At 38.2% G+C, this 20,730-nt stretch overlaps 1 protein-coding gene across 2 annotated transcripts in view; it reads right to left on the bottom strand.

The window, feature by feature from the left end:
• Nucleotides 1-20,730, bottom strand: part of LOC111155025 (protein phosphatase 2 regulatory subunit B''alpha) — a 154,524-nt gene that overhangs the window by 87,960 nt on the left and 45,834 nt on the right. For both annotated transcript variants that reach the window (XM_022515038.1, XM_022515039.1), the window contains exon 4: nucleotides 19,461-19,563. In XM_022515038.1, coding sequence (XP_022370746.1) covers nucleotides 19,461-19,563 — 103 coding nt within the window. The remainder of the gene's footprint in view (nucleotides 1-19,460; nucleotides 19,564-20,730) is intronic.

Here is a 20,730-nt window from a genome sequence, read left to right as displayed (position 1 = left end):
ATGAATTTTAGAATTGTTTTTTATATTTATGCAAAAAATGCCATTGGTATTTTTAAACTTTACTGGGGAATAAGCAATACACAAAAATTGTACATATTTAATATAGACAGGTTGAAGAGTTTGGACATATGTGTATACCCAAGAAAACATTACCACATTTAAGGTAATAACATATTCACCACCTCCAAGTTTCTTTGTACTTTTTTTTTCTTTTGTCTGTTTGTTTGTTTTGGTAGAATACTTAACATGAGATATATCCTCCTGACAAATTTTAAGCTGCAAAATATAGCACTGTTAACTTTATGCACTATGCTGTACAACAGATGTCTAGAATTTATTTCCCTTTCGTAACTAAAACTATATCCACTGAACAACATCTTCATGATTTAACTTACATGAGGTATCCAAAACAGACGCACAGAAGCAGAAAATAGAACAGGGTTGCCAGGAGATGGGGGAAGGGGACCATTTGGATTTTGATAGAACTTGAACTGATCTATACAGACTATTCTGGGTTGAATGGGCATTTAACAATGTTAAGTCTTTCAATCCATGAACACAGTACGTCTTTCCATTTATTTGTAAGAGCTTTCTTTTGATTAGTGTTAGCATGCTATATATCTTTTTCTTCTTTTACTTCTAATCTATTTGTGTCTTTATAATTAAAGCACATTTCTTTCAGGGAACATATACTTGGGTCTTACTTTTTTGTCTAATCTTTGCCTTTTGAGAGTATTCACATCACTTACATTTAATGTGTTACTGATATCGATATGGTTAAGTTTAGGCCTATCATCTTGTTTGTCCCATCCATTCTTTTTTTAAAAAAATATTTTATTTATTTATTTGACAGAGAGAGACACAGAGAGAGAGGGAACACAAGCAGGGGGAGGGGCAGAAGGAGCAGAAGACTCCCTGCTGAGCAGGGAGCCTGATATGGGGCTCGATCCCAGGACTCTGGGAGCATGACCTGAGCCTAAGGCAGACGCTTAACAACTGAGCCACCCAGGTGCCGCTGTCTCATTCATTCTTTGTTCCCCTTTTCCCCTTTCTTTCCTGCCTCCTTTTGAGTTCACTGAGTATTATTTATAACTTATATCTTATTTAAAAATTTTTTGGGTTTTTAGCTATAACTGTTATTTCAGTGGTTGTGTCAAAGAGTAGAGGTACATCTTTAACTTACTACAATCTATTTTCAAGTGGTATTATACCACTTCATGGATAATATGTGAACCACACAATTGTATACTTCCATTTTTCTTCTCCTGGACTTTAAGCTATTGTCAAATTGTACTTAGGCATATGTTATAATCACCACAAAACACTGGTAGTTTTGTTTAAATCGTTATCTTTTAAAGAGATCTGAATAATAAGAAATCATATACATTTATCCATTTAGTTACCATTTCTGGAGATTTTCTTTCCTTTATGTAAATTTGTATTTCCATCTGACATTATTTTCTTCCCTGACTGAACAACTTCCCCCCAACCCAAATACATTTCTTATACTGCATTTCTGATGGTGATGAATTCTTTCAGCTTTGCTATGTCCAAAAAATTCTTTAACTCACTTCCATTTTTGAAAGATATTTTCACTGGGTATGATGCTCTAAGTTGATAGCTATTTGAGTACTTTAAAGATGTTGCTCCAATGTTTCTGACTTGGACTGTTTCCAACATGAAATCTACTTTTATCTTCACCTTTGTTCCACTTTATGAAATGTGACCATTTTCTCTGGCTGCTATTCAAATGTTCCCTTTATTACTGGTTTTGAACTACTTTATTGTGATGTGACTTGGTATAGTTTTCTTTGCGTTTCTTGTGCTTTGGATTTCTTGATTATCTTGGGTTTGAGCTTGTAGTTTTTAACAAATATAGAAAATCTGGGGCTATTATATCTTCAAATAATTTTTCTGTTCCCCTGCAATGCAATTCCAGTACTAACTATCCAGAATCGGTACTGATTTCACAGGTTAGGGGCACAGTCCTTCACAAGACTTCTCTCACCATTAACTTGGGTTCCTACACCATCCACACTTCTGGCCAACTGACTATACAGTTGGGGGTTTCCACTTCCCCCTTAGGTTTAACAATTTGCCTAAGTGACCCAAAGAAATGAGGAAAGTGCTACATTATGGTTACTATTCTATTATAAATGATACAAGTCAGAACCAGCTAAACAAGAGATGCAGAGGGAAAACTCTGAGAAGGTCTGAGACATGGAGCTTCTATTCTCAGGGCATGGCACCCTCCCAGCCCATCATTGTGCTTCAGTGTCCAGAGTTTTTATTGGGTTTCATTAGGTAGGCATGCTTGATTAAATCATTGTCCATATGACTGAACTCCATTTCTAGGTTCCATCCCCAGGTTGATATCACCTGGCTGAAAGACCTAATTTCTAATCACATAGTTGGCCTTTTTGACATAGCAAGTCCTCATTCTGAAACTATCCAGGGACCAACCATTAATGAGTCACCTCATTACTAAAAATTCGGGCATGGTCCCAGGAGCCCACTGTGAAAGACAAAGATGTTCTTATCATTTGGGAAGTTCTAAGCACTTAGCAGCTCTGTCCTAGGAACTCGGGACAAAGACCCGACAAATTCTTTATTTGAAATCCCCCCACCTCTCCCATGTATAAGTATGTTAGTTTGTTTAGTTATGTCCCACAGCTCAGGGATGCTCTTTTCATTTTTCTTCCTTTCTTTGTGTCTCCATTTCTCATTTTGGATAGTTTCTAGCCTATGCTTCAAATTCACTAATCATTTCACTTGCAATGTTTAATCTACTGTTAATCCAATCTGGTGTATTTTGCACCCCAGACACCTTAGTTTTCATCTCTACAAGTTCAGTTTTGGTTTTTTAAAATATGTATCTTCCATGTCTTAACTTTTTGGGTAGATGGAATTCAGTTATGATAGGTGTTTTAATGTACTTGTCTAATTCCAACAGCTCAGTCGGTTTCAACTGATTTTTTTTCCCGCATTACCTGTTGTATTTTTCTGCTTCTTTGCATGCCTGATGGCATCAACCATTACAAATTTCACCTGGTTGAATGCCAGATATTTTTATATTCTTATAAATATTCCCAAACTTTGTTCTGGAATGCTGTTACACTTTAAAATCCTTTTATCCTTGTAGGTCTTGCTTTCTAAATTGGTTAGGCAGGACCTAGCAATGCTTAATTTAGGGTTAATTATTCTTCATTAATGAAGCAAGACTCCCAAGAGTACTCTACCCAAAGTCCTGTATATTCTGAGGTTTCCAGTCTGGCTGGAATAGACCAATACTATCCCTGGCCCTGTGTGACTTCTCCCTCTAATCATGGATAGCACTTTCTTTAGCTTTAGTTACTTTCCCCACATACATCTTCTGATCAGTATTCTACTGAATACTTGTGGAGGTGTTCTAAAGATGTCTGGAGCTTTCTCGCTGGTGCTCTGCCCCTAGCCACCCTGATCCTCTAGCTCTCACCTCTGTCTCCTAAAATCAGGAAATCTGATGGACTCTGCCTGGAGTCCCACTTCCCAGACTGTGGCTTGGAAACTCTCAAGGCATTAAGTTCAAACAACCATAAGGCTTAACCTTGTTTGCTTCTGTCTGTCAGCAATCACCATCTTTTGTTGCTAGATATCCAGTATCTTGAAAACCACTGTTTTGTATTTCTTGCCTGATTTTTTTTTAATTGAAGCATAGCTGACATATACTATTATATTATATATTAGTTTCAGGTGTACAGCAGTGATTCAACATTTATATACATTACAAATGATCACAGTAACTGGAAGTTAGTATCTCTTAATCCCCTTCACCTATTTCGCCAATCTCCCCAACCACCTCCCCTCTGGCAACCACCATTTTGTTCACTATGTGTGTTTGTTTTGTTTTTTAGATTCCACATACAAGTGAAATGATACATTATTTGTTTTTCTTTGTCTGACATTTCACTCTCTAGGTCCGTAAGTGTTGTTGCAAGTGGCAAGATTCCATTCCTTTTTATGGCTGAGTAATACTCAATACTCATATATATCACATATATATACCACATCTTATTTACTCATTCATCTACTGATGGACACTAGGTTACTTCCATATGTTGGTTATTGTAAATAACGCTGCAGTGAACATAGGAATGCATATATCTTTTTTTGAATTAGAGTTTTCATATTCTTTGGAAAAATACCCAGAAGAGGATCATATGGTATTCTATTTCTATTTTTATGGTATTTCTATTTTTAATTTTTTAAGGAAACTCCATACTGTTTTCCACGATGGCTGCACCAATTTACACTTACTAATTTACCACCAATAGTGCCCAGGGTTCTGTTTTCTCCATATCCTTGTCAACACTTGTTATTTCTAATTTTTTTAGTACTAGCCATTCTGACAGGTGTGAGGTGATATTATGGTTTTGATTTGCATTTTCCTAATTAATGATGTTGAGCATCATTTCATGTGCCTGTTGGTATGTTTTCTTCAGAAAAATGTCTATTCAGGTTCTCTGCCCATTTTTTTTGTTAAGATTTTATTTATTTATTTAAGAGAGAGACAGCAGGCATGAGAGAGAGAACATGAGCGTGGTGAGGGGCAGAGGGAGAAGCCAACTCCCTGATGAGCAGAGAGCCTGATGCGGGGTCGATCCCAATCATGACCTGAGCCAAAGGCAGGCTTAACCAACTAAGTCACACATGTCCCCCCATTTTTTAATTAATTAATTTATTTGACAAAGAGAGTGAGAGAGCACAAGCAGGGAGAGCAGCAGAGGGAGAGAGAAGTAGGCTTCCTGCTGAGCAGGGAACCTGATGTGGGACTCGATCCCGGGACACTGAGATCATGACCTGAGCCAAAGGCAACTGCTTAACTGACTGAGCCACCCAGGTGCCCACCCCTCATTTTTTTAAAATGGGTGTCGAGTTGTAGGAGTTCTTTATATATTTTGAATATTAACCTTCTATTGGACATATTTGTATATATCTTCTCCTATAAAGTAAGTTGCCTTTTCATTTTGTTGATGGTTTTCTTCACAGTGTAAACCTTTTTAGTTTGATATAGTCTCAACTGTTTTTGCATTTGTTGCCCCTGCTTGAGGAGACAGATCCAAAAAAATATTGCTATGATTTATGTCTAAGCGTTTACTGCTTATGTTTTCTTTTAGGAGTTTTATAGTCTCAAGACTTACATTTAGGTTTTTAATCCATTTGGGGTTTATTTTTATAGATGGTATAAGACAGTAGTCTAATTTAATTCTTTTGCATGTAGCAAAACTTCTTAATTTCATTGGTTTTCTTCTATTTTTTTATCTCTATTTCACTTATTTCCACTCTTACCTTTATTATTTCTTCCTTCTACTAACTTTGCTTTTTGTTCTTTTTTCTAGTTTCTTTAGGTGTAAGGTTAGAATGTTTATTTTTCTTGTTTCTTAGGACAGGCCTATATCATAAACTTACATCTTAGAACTGCTTTTGCCCTATCCAACAGATTTCTGAATGCTGTTTCCATTTTCATTTGTCTCAAGGTATTTTTAAACTTACTCTTTGATTTCCTCATTGACTCATTGTTGTTCAGTAGCACATTGTTTAGCCTTCATGTGTTTGTGTTTTTTAAGTCTATATGTGTCTTTAGGTCTGAAGTGAGTCTACCGTGGACTGCATATAGATGGGTCTTATAATTTTTTCTTGTAGTTGATTTCTAGTTTCATACCACTGTGGTTGGAAAAAATGCTTGCTATGATTTCAGTCTTCCTAAATTTACTGAGACTTGTTTTGTGGCCTAACATGATCTATCCTGAAGGATGTTCCATGTGCACTTAAAAAGAATATGTATTCTGCTGTCTTCTAATGGAATGTTCTGTGTCTATCTGTTAAGTCCACCTGGTCTAATGTGTTGTTTAAGGTCACTGCTTGCTTCCTGATTTTCTATCTGCATGATCTATCCATTGATATAAGTGGGGTATTAAAATCCCCTACTATTTTTAAGAGAAAATGGAGCAAGAAAGGAAGATGGCGGTGGAGTAGGAGGATCCTAGGCTTGTCTCAACCCATGAACACAACTAGATAACTACTAAATCATCCTAAATACCCCAGAAATTGACCTGAGGACTGGCAGAACAGACTCCACAATTAAAAGGAGAGAAGAGGCCACATCAAAGATGGTAGGAAGTGCAGAGACATAGTTGAGGGGAGAAGCAGACTGCAGGTGCTGCAGAGGGAAGGGAGCCATGATTGCAGAGAAGGGTGAGAGAGAGAGGAGTACAAGTGAGAACACAGAAGGAGAATGTTTCCTCAAACTCACTGGCTTAGAAGATCAGAGGGGCTAAATTCTGTGAGTTCTTAGAACAGTGGGAGTCAAACCATGGAGTTTTAAAGGCCAGAGGGCTTGGCTGGGATAGAGGCCAATAGAGAATGTGCTACTCCTAAGACAAGGCAGGCAAACAACCTGGAGGTTGACAGCATGGAAACAGTGATCTAAAGAACACCTGGGCCACACATTGGGGAGATGATTCACTCTTCTCACACCATGTATCCGAGAGGCAGTAATCACAGAGACAACTCTTCAGGAACAAAGGACCTGGCTGGTACCATTTTCCTCCCCTGCCCCTCAGCATAACACATAGCCACCTGTGGGAAGCAGGAAAGTGCTAATCCTGGCTGCCTAACTTGTTTACACCGAGCCTCACTCCCCTTTGCTCTGGTGCGACTGCCCCCTTGGTCAACTTGCCTCAGTCCAGTACAACACTGCACCCCCCCACCCCCACCCAAGAAGAACTCTGTCCACACATATGACTAGAGAGTTCTACAGAGCCTCAGTTCTGGTGGAGTTGGTGTCAGATCTCATTGCACAAGCAGACCAGAGCACACCTAGTTAAAACTCACCACATTCAGGCCAGGGACCAAACACTGCCCAAGGAAGGCTAAGAGAACCTCTGCAGGTGACTGGCCTGAAGGACAGAGCAGCCAAAACACAACAGCAGAGCAAATGCAGCACATGCTGGAGATACTCCCTGAAGTGCCAGGCCCTAGGCATTACATGACCTCTTCTTCATAAGGCCATTACTTTCGGGAGCAAGAGATATAACTGGCATCTGATTGTTGATCTTAGCTCTAGCCTTGATCTCAGGGTCGTGAGTTCAAGCTTCATGTGGAGCCTCCTAAAAAAAAAGTCTTAAAAAGTAGTAAACAAAAGAAGTCCTTAACTTACCAGAGAAAATCCATAAAGTTCACTGGAGATTTCTCAACAGAAACTTGGCAAGCCAGAAGAGAATAGCATGATATACTCAAGGTGCTGAACAGGAAAAATCTGCATCCAAAAATACTCTATTCAGCAAAGCTATCATTCTGGATAGATGGAGAGATAAAGAGTTTCCCAGACAAACAAAAACAAAAGGAGTTTGTGACCACTAAACTAGCTCTGCAAGAAATATTAGAGGGAACCCTTTGAGTGGGGAAGAAAGACCAAAAGTGACAAAGACTAGAAAGGAACAGAGAAAACCTCCAGAAACACTATCTTTACAAGTAATACAATGGCGCTAAATTCTTACCTATCAATTACTCTGAATATAAATGGACTAAATGCAACAATCAAAAGACATAGGGTGTTAGAATGGATAAAAAAAATAAGACCCATCTATATGCTGCCTACAAGAGACTCATTTTAGACTAAAACACCTCCGGATTGAAAATGAGGGGATGGAGAAACTTTATCATGCAAATGGAAATCAAAAGAAAGCTGGAGCAGCCATATTTATATCAGACAAACTAGATTTTAAACCAAAGACTGTAAGAAGAGAAAAAGAAAGGCACTACATTATAATAAAGGGGTCTACTGAAAAACAAGATCTAACAAATGTAAATGTTTATGCCCCCAACTTGGGAGCAACCATATATATAAGACACTTAGTAACAAACATAAAAGGAACTCATTGTTAATAATAGAATAATAGTAGGGGACTTTAATACCCCATTTACGTCAATGGACAGATCAACTAAGCAGAAAATTAACAAAGAAACAATGGCTTTGAATGACACACTGGACCAGATGGACTTAACAGATATATTCAGAACATTCCATCCTAGAGCAGCAGAATACACATTCTTTTCAAGGGCAAATAAGACATTCTTCAGAACAGACCACATGCTAGGTTACAAATCAGGCGTGAGCAAGTACAAAAAAACTGAGATCATACCATGCATATTTCCCAATCTCATTGCTATGAAACTTGAAGCTAATCAAAAGAAAAAATTTGGAAAGACCACAAACACACAGAGATTAAAGAACATCTTACTAAAGAATGAATGGGTCAACTAAGAAATTAAAAAAGAAATTAAAAAAAATACATGAAACAAATGAAAATGAAAACATGAAGTCCAAAACCTTTGGGGTGCAGCAAAAGGGGTAATAAGAGGGAAGTATATAGCAATACAGGCCTACCTCAAGAAGGAAGAAAAATCTCAGATACACAACCTAACCCTATACCTAAAGGGCCTAGAAAAAGAACAACAAATGAAGATTAAAGTCAACAGAAGAAGGGAAAAATAAAGATTAGAGCAGAAACAAATGATACAGAAACAAACAAACAAAACCCCCAACAGAATAGATTAGTGAAACCAGGAGCTGGTTCTTTGAAAAAGTTGATAAAATTGATAACCCCCTTATATAGACTTATCAAAAAGAAGAAGAGAAAGGACCAAAATAAATAAAATCACCAATAAGAAAGGAGAAATAACAACCAACACCACAGAAATACAATTATAAGAGAATAATATGAAAAACTGTATGCCAACAAATTGGGCAATCTGGAAGACATGGATAAATTTCTAGAAACATATGAACTACCAACTGAAACAGGAAGAAAAAGAACACTTGAACAGACTGATAACCAGCAAAGAAATGGAATCAGTAATAAAAAATCTCTAAGTCCAGGGCTAGATGGCTTCGCAGGTGAATTCTACCAAAAATTTAAAAAGAGTTAATAATACCTATTCTTCTCAAACTATTAAAAAAAAAAAGATAAACTTGAAATGGATAAAAGACCTCAACGTGAGACAGGAATCCATCAGAATCATAGAGGAGAACATAGGCAGTAATCTCTTCGATATCAGCCACAGCAACTTCCTTCAAGATATGTCTCCAAAGGCAAAGGAAACAAAAGCAAAAATGAACTTTTGGGACTTCATCAAGATCAAAAGCTTCTGCACAGCAAAGGAAACAGTCAACAAAACAAAGAGGCAAGCCACGGAATGGGAGAAGATATTTGCAAATGATAGTACAGACAAAAGGCTGATATCCAGGATCTATAAAAAGAACTTCTCAAACTCAACACACACAAAACAGATAATCATGTCAAAAAATGGGTAGAAGACATGAACAGACACTTCTCCAATGAAGACATACAAATGGCTATCAGACACATGAAAAAATGTTCATCATCACTAGCCATCAGGGAGATTCAAATTAAAACCACATTGAGATACCATCTTACACCACTTAGAATGGCCAAAATTAGCAAGACAGGAAACAACGTATGTTGGAGAGGATGTGGAGAAAGGGGAACCCTCTTACACGGTTGGTGGGAATGCAAGTTGGTGCAGCCACTTTGGAGAACAGCGTGGAGATTCCTTAAGAAATTAAAAATAGAGCTTCCCTATGACCCTGCAATTGCACTACTGGGTATTTACCCAAAGATACAGATGTAGTGAAAAGAAGGGCCACCCGTACCCCAATGTTTATAGCAGCAATGGCACGATTGCCAAACTGTGGAAAGAACCAAGATGCCCTTCAACGGACGAATGCATAAGGAAGATGTGGTCCATATACATTATGGAGTATTATGCCTCCATCAGAAAGGATGAATACCCAACTTTTGTATCAACATGGATGGGACTGGAAGAGATTATGCTGAGTGAAATAAGTCAAGCAGAGAGAGTCAATTATCATATGGTTTCACTTATTTGTGGAGCATAACAAATAACATGGAGGACATAGGGAGATGGAGAGGAGAAGGAAGTTGGGGGAAATTGGAAGGGGAGATGAACCATGAGAGACTATGGACTCTGAAAAACAATCTGAGGGTTTTGAAGGGGCGGAGGGTGGGAGGTTGGGGGAGCCAGGTGGTGGGTATTATGGAGGGTATGTATTGCATGGAGCACTGGGTGTGGTGCATAAACAATGAATTCTGTTACGCTGAAATTAAAAAAAAAAAAAAGAAAGAAAAGAAATGGAAGGGAAACTTCCAAACTCATTCTACAAGGTCAGCATTACCCTGATTCTAAAACCAAACAAAGACCCCACTAAAAAAGAGAACAATATCCCTGATGAACACAGATGCAAAATTTCTCACCAAAATACTACCCAATGGATTATTTACCAGGACCAAGCTGGATTTATTCCAGGGTTGCAAGGGTGATTCAATATTTATAAATCAATCAACATGATATATCACATTAATAAATGAAAGAAGAACCATATGATCCTCTCAATAAATGCAGAAAAACATTTGACAAAGTACAGCATCCATTCTTGATTAAAAACCCTCAACAAATAGGGACAGAGGGAACATACATAAACATAATAAAGGCCATGTATGAAAAACCCACAGCTAATATCATCCTCAATGGGGAAAAACTGAGAGCTTTTCCTTTATAGTCAGGAATAAGAAAGGATGTCTATTCTTATCACTGTTATTTAACACAGTACTAGAAGTCCTAGCCACAGCAATCACACAACAAAAAGAAGTAAAAGGCATCCAAACTGGCAAGGAAGAAGTCGAACTTTCACTATTTGCAGATGACACGATACTCTATGAGGAAAACCCAAAAGACTCTACCAAAAAATTGCTAGAATGGATACATGAATTCAGTACAGCTGTGGGATACAAAATCAACACACAGAGATGTGTTGCATTTCTATGTATTGCCAATAATGAAGCAACAAAAAGAGAAAAAAAAAACCAATCCCATTTATAATTGTACCAAAAACCACAAGATACCTATGAATAAACCTAACTAAAGAGGTGAAAGATCTGTACCCTGGAAACTATAAAACACTGATGAAAGAAATTGAAGAGGACACAAAGAAATGGAAAGATGTTCCATGCTCATGGATTTCCAGAGCAAATATTGTTAAAATGTCTATACTACCCAAAGCAATCTACACATTTAATGCAATCTGTATCAAAATATCACCAGAATTTTCCACAGAGCTAGAAACAAACAATCCTAAAATTTGTATAAAACCACAAAAGACTCCCAATAGTTAAAGCAATCTAACAAGAAAAGCAAAGCTGGAGGCATCACAATTTCAGACTTCAAGTCATATTACAAAGCTGTAGTATGGAACTGGCACAAAAACAGGCACATAGATCAGTGGAACAGAACAGAATATCCTGAAATGAACCCCAACTATATGGCTAATTAATCTTCGACAAAGCAGGAAAGGATGTTTAAATGGAAAAGAGACAGTCTCTTCAACAAATGGTGTTGGGAAAACTGGACAGCAACATGCAGAAGAATGAAACTGGACCACTTTCTTACTCCATACACATACATAAGTTAAAAATGGATGAAAGGCCTAAATGTGAGACAGGAAACCATCAAAATCCTAGAGAAGAACACAGGCAGTAACCTCTCTGACATAAGCTGTAGCAACTTTTTTTTTTTTTTAATTTTATTTATTTGACAGACAGAGATCACAAGTAGGCAGAGAGAGGGGGGAAGCAGGCTCCCTGCTGAGCAGAGAGCCTGATGTGAGGCTCCATCCCAGGACCCTGAGACCATGACCTGAGCCGAAGGCAGAGGCTTAACACACTGAGCCACCCAAGCGGCCCCCCGCAACTTCTTATTATATATGTCTCTTGAGGCAAAGGAAACAAAAGCGAAAATTAACTACTGGGACTTCATAAGATTAAAAGCTTCTGCACAGGGGCGCCTGGGTGGCTCAGTGGGTTAAAGCCTCTGTCTTCGGCGCAGGTCATGATCCCAGCATCCTGAGATCGAGCCCCGCATTGGGCTCTCTTAACCAACTAACCCACTCAGGCACCCCTACTTACTGCCATTCTGTTAACTGTTTTCTGGCTTTTTTTTTTTTTGGTAATTCTTTGTTCTTCTTGTCTTGCTATCTTCCCTTGTCATTGGATGACTTTCAAGTTTATGGTCTTAAGTCCTAACATATTCTAAAAGCACTACATTTTAGTCTACCCACCGCCCCCCATGTTTTAAATGTATTTGATGTTGTATTTTACAACTTTTTATTTTGTGTATCCCTAAACTAATCATTGTATATATAGTTGATTTTACTACTTGTCTTTTAACCTTCATACTAGCTTTATAAGTGGTTGAGCCACTACCTTTACTGTATGTTTACTTTTACCAGTGAGATTTTTTCTTTCATAATTTTCTTCCAGTTATGGCATTCTCCCCCTACCCCCCACCCCCCACTTCAAGAGGTCTTTTGAACAATTCTTGTAAGGCTGGTTTAGTAATGATAAACTTCTTCAACTTTTACTTGTCTGGGAAACTTTATCTCTCCTTCAATTCTGAAATATCCTTGCTAGGTAAAGTACTCTTGGTTGTGTTTTTTTTTTTTTTTTTTTTTTTCCTTTTCTTTTCTTGTAGCACTTAAAATATATCATGCCACTCACTTCTGGCTTGCAAAATTTTTGCAGAAAAGTCAGCTCATAGTGTTATGGGTGTTCCCTTGTAGGTAACTAGTAGCTTTTCCCTTGCTGCTTTTAAGATTCTCTTTATCTCTAATTTTTGACATTTTAATTATTATGTGACTTGTGTGGACCTCATCTCTGTGGTTTCTGGACCTAGATGTCTGTTTTCTCCCCCAGGTTAAAGCAGCATTCAGTTATTATTTCTTCAACTATGTTTTCTGCTACTTTCTCCTCCTTATCCTTCTAGGACCCCTCTAATGCAAATGCTGGTATGCCTGATGTTATCTAAGAGGTCCCTTAAGCTATGCTCATTTACAATTTTTCATTCTGCTGTTTAGCTTGAATGATTTCCACTACCCTGTTTTGCAGATGATCGACCTATTCTTCTGCATCCTCTAAAGTTGCTGATTCCCTCTTGTGTGTTTTTCATTTATTGTTCTTCAGCTGATTGGTTCTTTTTAACATTTTCTATCTCCTGTTGAAGTTTTCACTGTGTTCATTCATTCTTCTCTATAGTTCAGTAAGCATTTTTATGACCATTATTTTGAACTCCCTATTAGTTAGTGTTCTGGTTCTTTTTCTGAGGTTGTTTTCTGTCTTGTTCTTTCATTCCTATCTCCTCATTTTGTCTCACTCTATTTGTTTCTATGTTTTAGGTAAATCGGCTACATCTGGTCATGAAGGAGTAGCCTTATGTAGAAAGCATCCTGTGGGGCCCAGAAGTAAAATCTCCCCTAATTACCAGAACCAGGTTCTCCAGGGGGGACTGTTTGTAGGCTGTATGTTCCCTTCTTTTGTGGCTGGGTCACCACTGCTGTGGGCCCCTATATAGGAGCAGTTTTTGGAGAATAAGCGTCCAGGTTTAAGACTACCCATTAGGTGTGGTGTAGTAGAAACTGCTTTGGAGGTGGGCAGCAGGCCTAGCCTAGGGTGCCTACTGGATGTGGCACAGTGGGAACCATTTTGGAGAGGACCTGCTGGGGCAGGTTTGCAAGGCAACACTTGAATGGGGTGAGTGGTGCTAGCAAGGATGATGGAGAGTGTCAGGACTGGCACCTACTACACTGGGCCAGCTAGGCAGGAGGGCAAGAAAAATGGATCCTGCCACTGCTTCCATTCCTGGAGAAAGTTCCTACTTTCTTATTGGTCCAACATCATGTCCCTTGGGCATTCAAAGGAAAACTGACGTTAACTGGACTTTTTTTTCTTTCTCTCCATCAATTGTAATCATGCCATATTTCAGTTTGCTTCAAGCTTAGATCACTTTTTTTTTTTTTAAAGATTTTATTTATTTATTTCACAAACAGAGATCACAAGTAGGCAGAGAGGCAGGAAGAGAGAAAGGAGGAAGCAGGCTCCCTGCTGAGCAAAGAGCCTGATGTGGGGCTTGATCCCAGGACCCTGGGATCATGACCTGAACCGAAGGCAGAGGCTTTAACCCACTGAACCACCCAGGCGCCCCTAGATTGTGACTGTTTTATAGAGGGTTATTTTTTTCAATTTTCTTGGAGTTTTGAATTGCTTTTTAAAAACTTGTTTATATAGAGAATGCTGTGCTACAAGCATACCTTCCAGTTTCCCTGTTTCCAAATATGATAGTACTGCATAGAATAGTTTCATCCCTCCCTGTTCCCCTTTATGGAGAACTTGTTCCCAGAGAAATCCATCGCCTTTTCTATTCCAGACTGGCTGCCCTTCTGTTGCCATTTGAGGTCTTCCCTTCACTGATTCTCTGGATTGCATCCACTGTTCCATGGATTTTATGTATTCCTCTTTCTTCGTTTACTTAATTTTTTGGGAAGATTTATTTATTTTAGAGAGCAAGAAGAAGAGATGGAGAGAGCAGGCACATGTGCATGCATGTGTGGGGAAGGGGCAGAGGGAGACAGGAGAAAGAATCCCAAGCAGACTCCACGCTGAGCATCGAGTCTGATTTGGGGCTCAATCCCACAACCTGAGATCATGATGTGAGCCTAAACTAAGAGCCAGGCATTAGCCTACTGTGCCACCAAGGTGCCCCTTGGTTTACTTAATTGGATACAGTATCTATTCCAGTAATTCTTTAGAAAATAGGGAGATAAACTTTCTGAGCCTTTAAATGCCTTTATTCTAATCTCATATCTGACTAATAGCTTAGCAGGATACTGGAAATCTGATTTCAAATCCATAACTCCTAGAGTTACTAATGAGAATCCAATACCACCCCAATTTTTGTTCTTATTAAAGGGACCTGGTTTTTCTCTCTGAAAGCTTTTAGTATCTTGTTTTCATGAGCATTTTTCTAAAATCTTTTGATGACATGTTTATGTATGTTTCTTTCTTTTACTCACTGTACTTGGCTTTTTTCAATCAAAAGACCTGTATTCTATATTATTTATTTAATTCTGTGGGCAGGACTAGAGGGAGCAGGAAAGTCTGGTGTGGGAGTGTCAAATTCTATTTTTTTTTTAAAGATTTTATTTGTTTATTTGGGAGAGAGAGTGAGTGTATAAGCAGGGGCAGGGGAGAGGGAGAAGCACACTCCCTGCTGAGCAGGGAGCCTGATGTAGGGCTTGATCCCAGGACCTGAGCGGAAGGTAGATCCTTAACTGACTGAGCCACCCAGAACCCCTCAAATTATATTTTTGACTATATGCTGGTTACACAGGCATGTTCCCAAGGAAGGAAACAGGGATCCCAAAGAATCCTACTAGGTTCTAGCTCTTTGTACCCATCTTATCATCCCAGTCTCTTGAATTTCCCCCACTCCGTATTATTTCTGTGATGATTTCCTTCTCTCCCTCCTTTCTTCTCTAGACTCGTTAGTTGTCAAAATTCTTGAATTAGTTCTCTATGTTTCCTCCTTCCCTCCTTCTCCCTCTCTTTGGCTTTCTCTTCCTTCCTGTGAGATATCCTAAACTTTAGTTTCCAGGACTTACAATGAAATTTCAGATTTTGGTACTTACATTTAAAAAAATTTTTTAAAGTAGGCTTCATACTAGGTGTGGAGCTCAATGTGGGGCTTAAACTCACAACCCTGGGATCAAGAGTAGGATGCTTAACCAACTGAGCCACCCAGGACTCCCCTACATTTTAAAATTCTAACAGCTCTTTCTGGTATTAGCTTTCTGTTTTCATAATATTCTATTCTTATTTTATATAATCTATCTGAATATAGTAATTATTATTTACAAAGACTTAATTTTTTAGAACAATTTTTAAAGAAAAATTGGTAAGACTGTATAGAGTTCCTATATACCCTACATTACATTAGCATCTGTTACAGTTAATAAATAAATATTGACACATTATTATTATTACTATTATGAGAGACCATACTTTATTAACTTAGTTTTGCCCAGTATCTTTTTTCTGTTCTAGGATCCTACCCAGGACCTCATATTCCATCTAGCTGTCACATCTCCTTAGGTTCCTTTTGGCTCTACCAGTTTTGCAAACTTTCCTTTTTTCTGATGACCTTGATAGTTCTGAGGACTACTAGTCAGGTACTATCTAGGATATTTCTCTACTGGAATTTGTCTTAGCATGCATTACTGTTTGTTACTTTGTTTAGGCTTGTGAGTAAATGCCAGTATGCACTTTACTTTTGGGAATTAAGTAGGACGTCAACTGTTTCCATTGTTTTATATACCAAACTTCAAAGAATCCTCATTTCTAATACTTCCCATTAGAACTGCCAACCCTAACTTTACAGTTGCTCTGGGATCCTACTAAGAGAATAGAGAAGAGTATCTCATTTCTCTACTGTAGTCCATACATAGCCCCTCATTCTGGGCTGTGGTTTCCTTAGTCTGTTTCTACTTTCTAGCTTTAAGAAATTGGAAATTGCTTGACATTAATTTTTTTCCATTCTTCTCTACCATTCCATTCATGTGTTAATTCCCTTTAAATTTCTAAATTTTCACTTTAGAGGAGTTTGGTAAAGCATGGGAGAAGAATGTATCTAGTATTCAGTCTGTCAGCTTTTACTTGACGACTCCATAAATCTACTTGTTAAAGAAAAATAAAATTCCTCCTATATAAAGTATAAATGTTTACTAACTCATAATTATAGTTTTGTTATTGTTTGTAATTCTTTTGATATGGATTTAATTTATATTCCTGTCCATGATTTTATTAAAGCTTCTAATAAAACTCAGTCAGGAGTAGGGTCCCCAGAGGAAAAAGAATTTACCCATATGAACCTTTCATGAAGGGACTATGTCATGGGCAGGTGAAGGGAAAACACAAGGGAATAGTGAGGCACCAAGAACAAGCAACAGAAGGATACCCTTACAATCTCTAGAGACAGAGGGACAAGGCAGGGAATAGCATTATGGGAGTGAGGTAGGCACTCAAACTATGGAGAAGAGGCCATCCCTCAGAAGCTGTAGTATACAGATATAGTTGCTGTGCTGAAGTGGACTAGGAAAAAAATGCCCACTCCTAGCAGTACAATCCACTGGCCAGACTCAGCCAGAAGCTAGCCAGAGATGGGGACCCAAAAGATGCAGTTTGTAGGAGTCAGAGCAGGGCCAGAATGGATTGAGGGGTAAAGGTAAAGGGTGGATAGAGAACTGTTATTAAAATCTAATGTTTTCAAACAGACATTTCTCCAAAGAGACATATAGATGGTCAAAAGACACATGAAAAGATGCTCAACATCATCAATCATCAGGGAAATGCTAGTAAAACCTAAGTAAGATATGGTCTCACACCTGTCAGAATGGCTAAAATAAAAAAGATAAGCAATAACAAATGTTGGTGAGGATGCAGGGAAAAGGGAACCTTCATGAACTATTGGTGGGAATGCAAACTGGTGCAGCCACTGTGGAAAACAGTATGGAGGTTCCTCAAAAAGTTAAAAACAGAACTACCATAGGATCCAGTAATTCAACTGCTGGGTATTTACCCAAAGAAAACAAAAACACTAATTCAAAAAGGTATATGCAGCATTATTTACAAATTATGGAAGCAGTCCCAGTGTCCATCAGTAGAAGAATGGATAAAAAAGAGATGGTATATATAAACAATGAAATATTACTCAGCCATAAAAAGAATGAATCTTCCCCTTGGAACTGCATGGATAGACTAGAGGGTATACTGCTAAGTGAAATAAGTCAGTCACAGAAAGACAAATAACATGATTTCACTCATGTGGAATTTTTTAAAAAGATTTATTTATTTATTTTAAGAGAGAGAGCGAGCACGCATATACTAGACCAATGGGGTGGGGGATGCAGAGGGAGAGCGAGATTCCCAAACAGATTCTGTGTTGCTTGCGGAGCCCAAGTCAGGGCCTGATCCCAAAACCCAAGATCATGACCAAAGCTGAACTAAGAGTTGGACACTTAACCAACTGTCCCATCCAGGTGCTCCTCATATGTGGAATTTAAGAAACAAAACAATTGAACAAAAAAAAAAAGAGACAAATAAAAGAGACAACTACAGAGAATAAACTGCCAGAGAGGAGGTAGGTCAGGGAGAGGTGAAATAGATAAAGAGACCTAAGTATACACTTACTGTGATGAGCACTGAGTATACAATTGCTGAATCACTATATTGTACACCTGAAACTAATATAACACTGTATGTTAACTATATGGAATTAAAGTGAAAAAAAAAATCACGCAGCTTACAACAAAAATAGCGTTTTAGAAATACAGTTCAAATACTGAATATTTGTGATTTGACAAAACATAAGTAGCAAGAGGTAATGTTGGGTATTATTATGTATAATGATCCTAATTAAATGTAAAAGACTACTAAGTGTCCTCATTCTCATGAGTACTTTTTAAAGGGGAACAATAAGATGTAGCATATGAATCTAAAGATAATCAGGGCCATCATGCAAGTTAAGACAAACTTGAAGACCATGAATGTAAAATAAATCATAAACATGGAAATTTGTTATTATAATTAAAAATCCATGTCATATTTATTAGACATAGAATAGTGGTAACCATTGGATGGCAGTGACTGGGAGGAACATGAAGAGCTTTGGGGGTACTGGTAAGGTTTGTTTCTTCATCTGGGTGCTAGTTACACAGATGTGCTCACATTGTGAAAATTCACTGATTGCTGGTACACTTATGATTTGTGTTTTTTGTGTGCATGTTATATTTCAACAAGAAAATTACCCAAAAAAATGATGGTAGCCTTGAATACAACTAAAACAAAACCTAAACCATAAAACTATTGTCAATGTATTTTTCTGTCTCTCTTTAGGCATCCTCACTAACAAGTCAACAAGGATTTACTAAAACAGCTAAAACAATGATGAGCATTCAACAGACATGAAAGGCAAGCCTTAGCTTCAAGGAATCTGTGATCTGCTTAGGAAAACCAAATATTTAGACATGAAATTAAGAATATTAACAAGTAACATATCAGGCTATGAAGAATGCTACAGCAAAAACAGATCCGATACTGGCACGTAACTGATTCTTACTGGAAGGCCTAGATATAAATACTCCTCAAGTGCGCTCTTTCTGTTGGAGATAGGTCATCTGGGCCAAGTAGACCAAACTTCTGGTTTCAGAAGGTGTTTCAGTGTTTGCAGTAGCTGGGTAAGGGGGAGACTGAATAGTGCCCCCTCCTCTGCTTCAGTGGGACTAGCCCTGTTTTATCAGTTTAAAACTATGATTTCTGTGTTAATTTTCATTACACAAAATGATTTTGTTCCTAAAACGACCTTGAAAACGACTATGCTAGAAATCTGACCCTAGATTTGTATATCTCGGTTGATGTATCTTACAGTGGAAAAAATTTTAAAAACCTCTGAAACTCTAAAAATAAAACCTATTTTTAGAAGGAAATGAAAATTACCTGAAGTAAAGGGATAAAATCCTCCTGTTCTAGAGAGTTGGAGCTGGGCTTTGCTAGAAGACAGATAAACTTGGAGGCATCATCATGATGGTCATTCAGCAACCTATAAAAGATACAATTGCTTAGGAAGGTGGCTACCGTGAAAAATGTCTACAATATCAACAGTTGATAATTTCAACCTCAACCAAAGGCCATTTAGATCCAGAATCAGGTTCTCTATTTTCAATGATTTTTTAAAAAGGGAATTTTTCCATGCTCTTGATTTTGTCAAAGGGACACCTCCGTAAAAGCTCAACAAAATGGCTTATTATTTTTGTAAAATGCTTCTGGGGCTGACACCACAGAGTCAACTGAACTCAGGTAAAAATACACTTGAGGGAGAATGCCTATTCAGGTTTGGCACAGGACATCCAGACCCAGAACTCCAGAGCTACCCATCAGCTAGCCAGGAGAGAATCCATCAGCTGGACTACTATGAACCACATAAAGCAAAAATGTCTGTTTGCCCAGGTTGACAGACATATTCAGGGCCAAGCAGATAGGGGGCTTCTGAAATTAGATTTTGAAGGACCAGACTGAAAAAAAAGAATGAATGCCCTTTTAAGTCTTTAAGCTTTAAGAATTCCTCATGTCCAGCTAATTACTGGACATTTCCACTTAGTAACGATACTCTGATAAAGTCAAAATAGCAATTGCTTCTTGGACTTTTGGCTAACATCAAGTGTAGCAAAGTCCAAATATTGAAACCAAAATTTTTTAAAATATTTTTTAAATTTTTTATAAACATATAATGTATTTTTATCCCCAGGGGTACAGGTCTATGAATCGCCAGGTTTACACACTTCACAGCGCTCACCATAGCACATACCTCCCCAATGTCCATAACCCACCACCCTCTTCCTACCCCCCAAGCCCGGCAACCCTCAGTTTGTTTTGTGAGATTAAGAGTCTCTTATGGTCGAAACCAAATTTAAAATCTTCCTTTCAAAGTCAGTCCTTTTCATGGACATGGATTTTTGTTAAAGGTGGTACCATCCTGAGTTATCTGGGTTTGAAATTTTGAGTCATTTTTTTTTTTTTTAAAGATTTTATTTATTTATTTGACAGACAGAGATCACAGGTAGGCAGAGAGGCAGGCAGAGAGAGGAAGGGAAGCAGGCTCCCTGCCGAGCAGAGAGCCCGATGTGGGGCTCGATCACAGGACCCTGGGATCATGACCTGAGCCGAAGGCAGAGGCTTTAACCCGCTGAGCCACCCAGGCGCCCCTGAA

Source organism: Enhydra lutris, unplaced genomic scaffold (genome assembly GCF_002288905.1).
Source record: "Enhydra lutris kenyoni isolate GAN:26980312 unplaced genomic scaffold, ASM228890v2 scaffoldscaffold39, whole genome shotgun sequence".
Lineage (NCBI taxonomy): Eukaryota > Metazoa > Chordata > Mammalia > Carnivora > Mustelidae > Enhydra > Enhydra lutris.
This window is presented reverse-complemented; position numbering and strand designations above follow the sequence as displayed.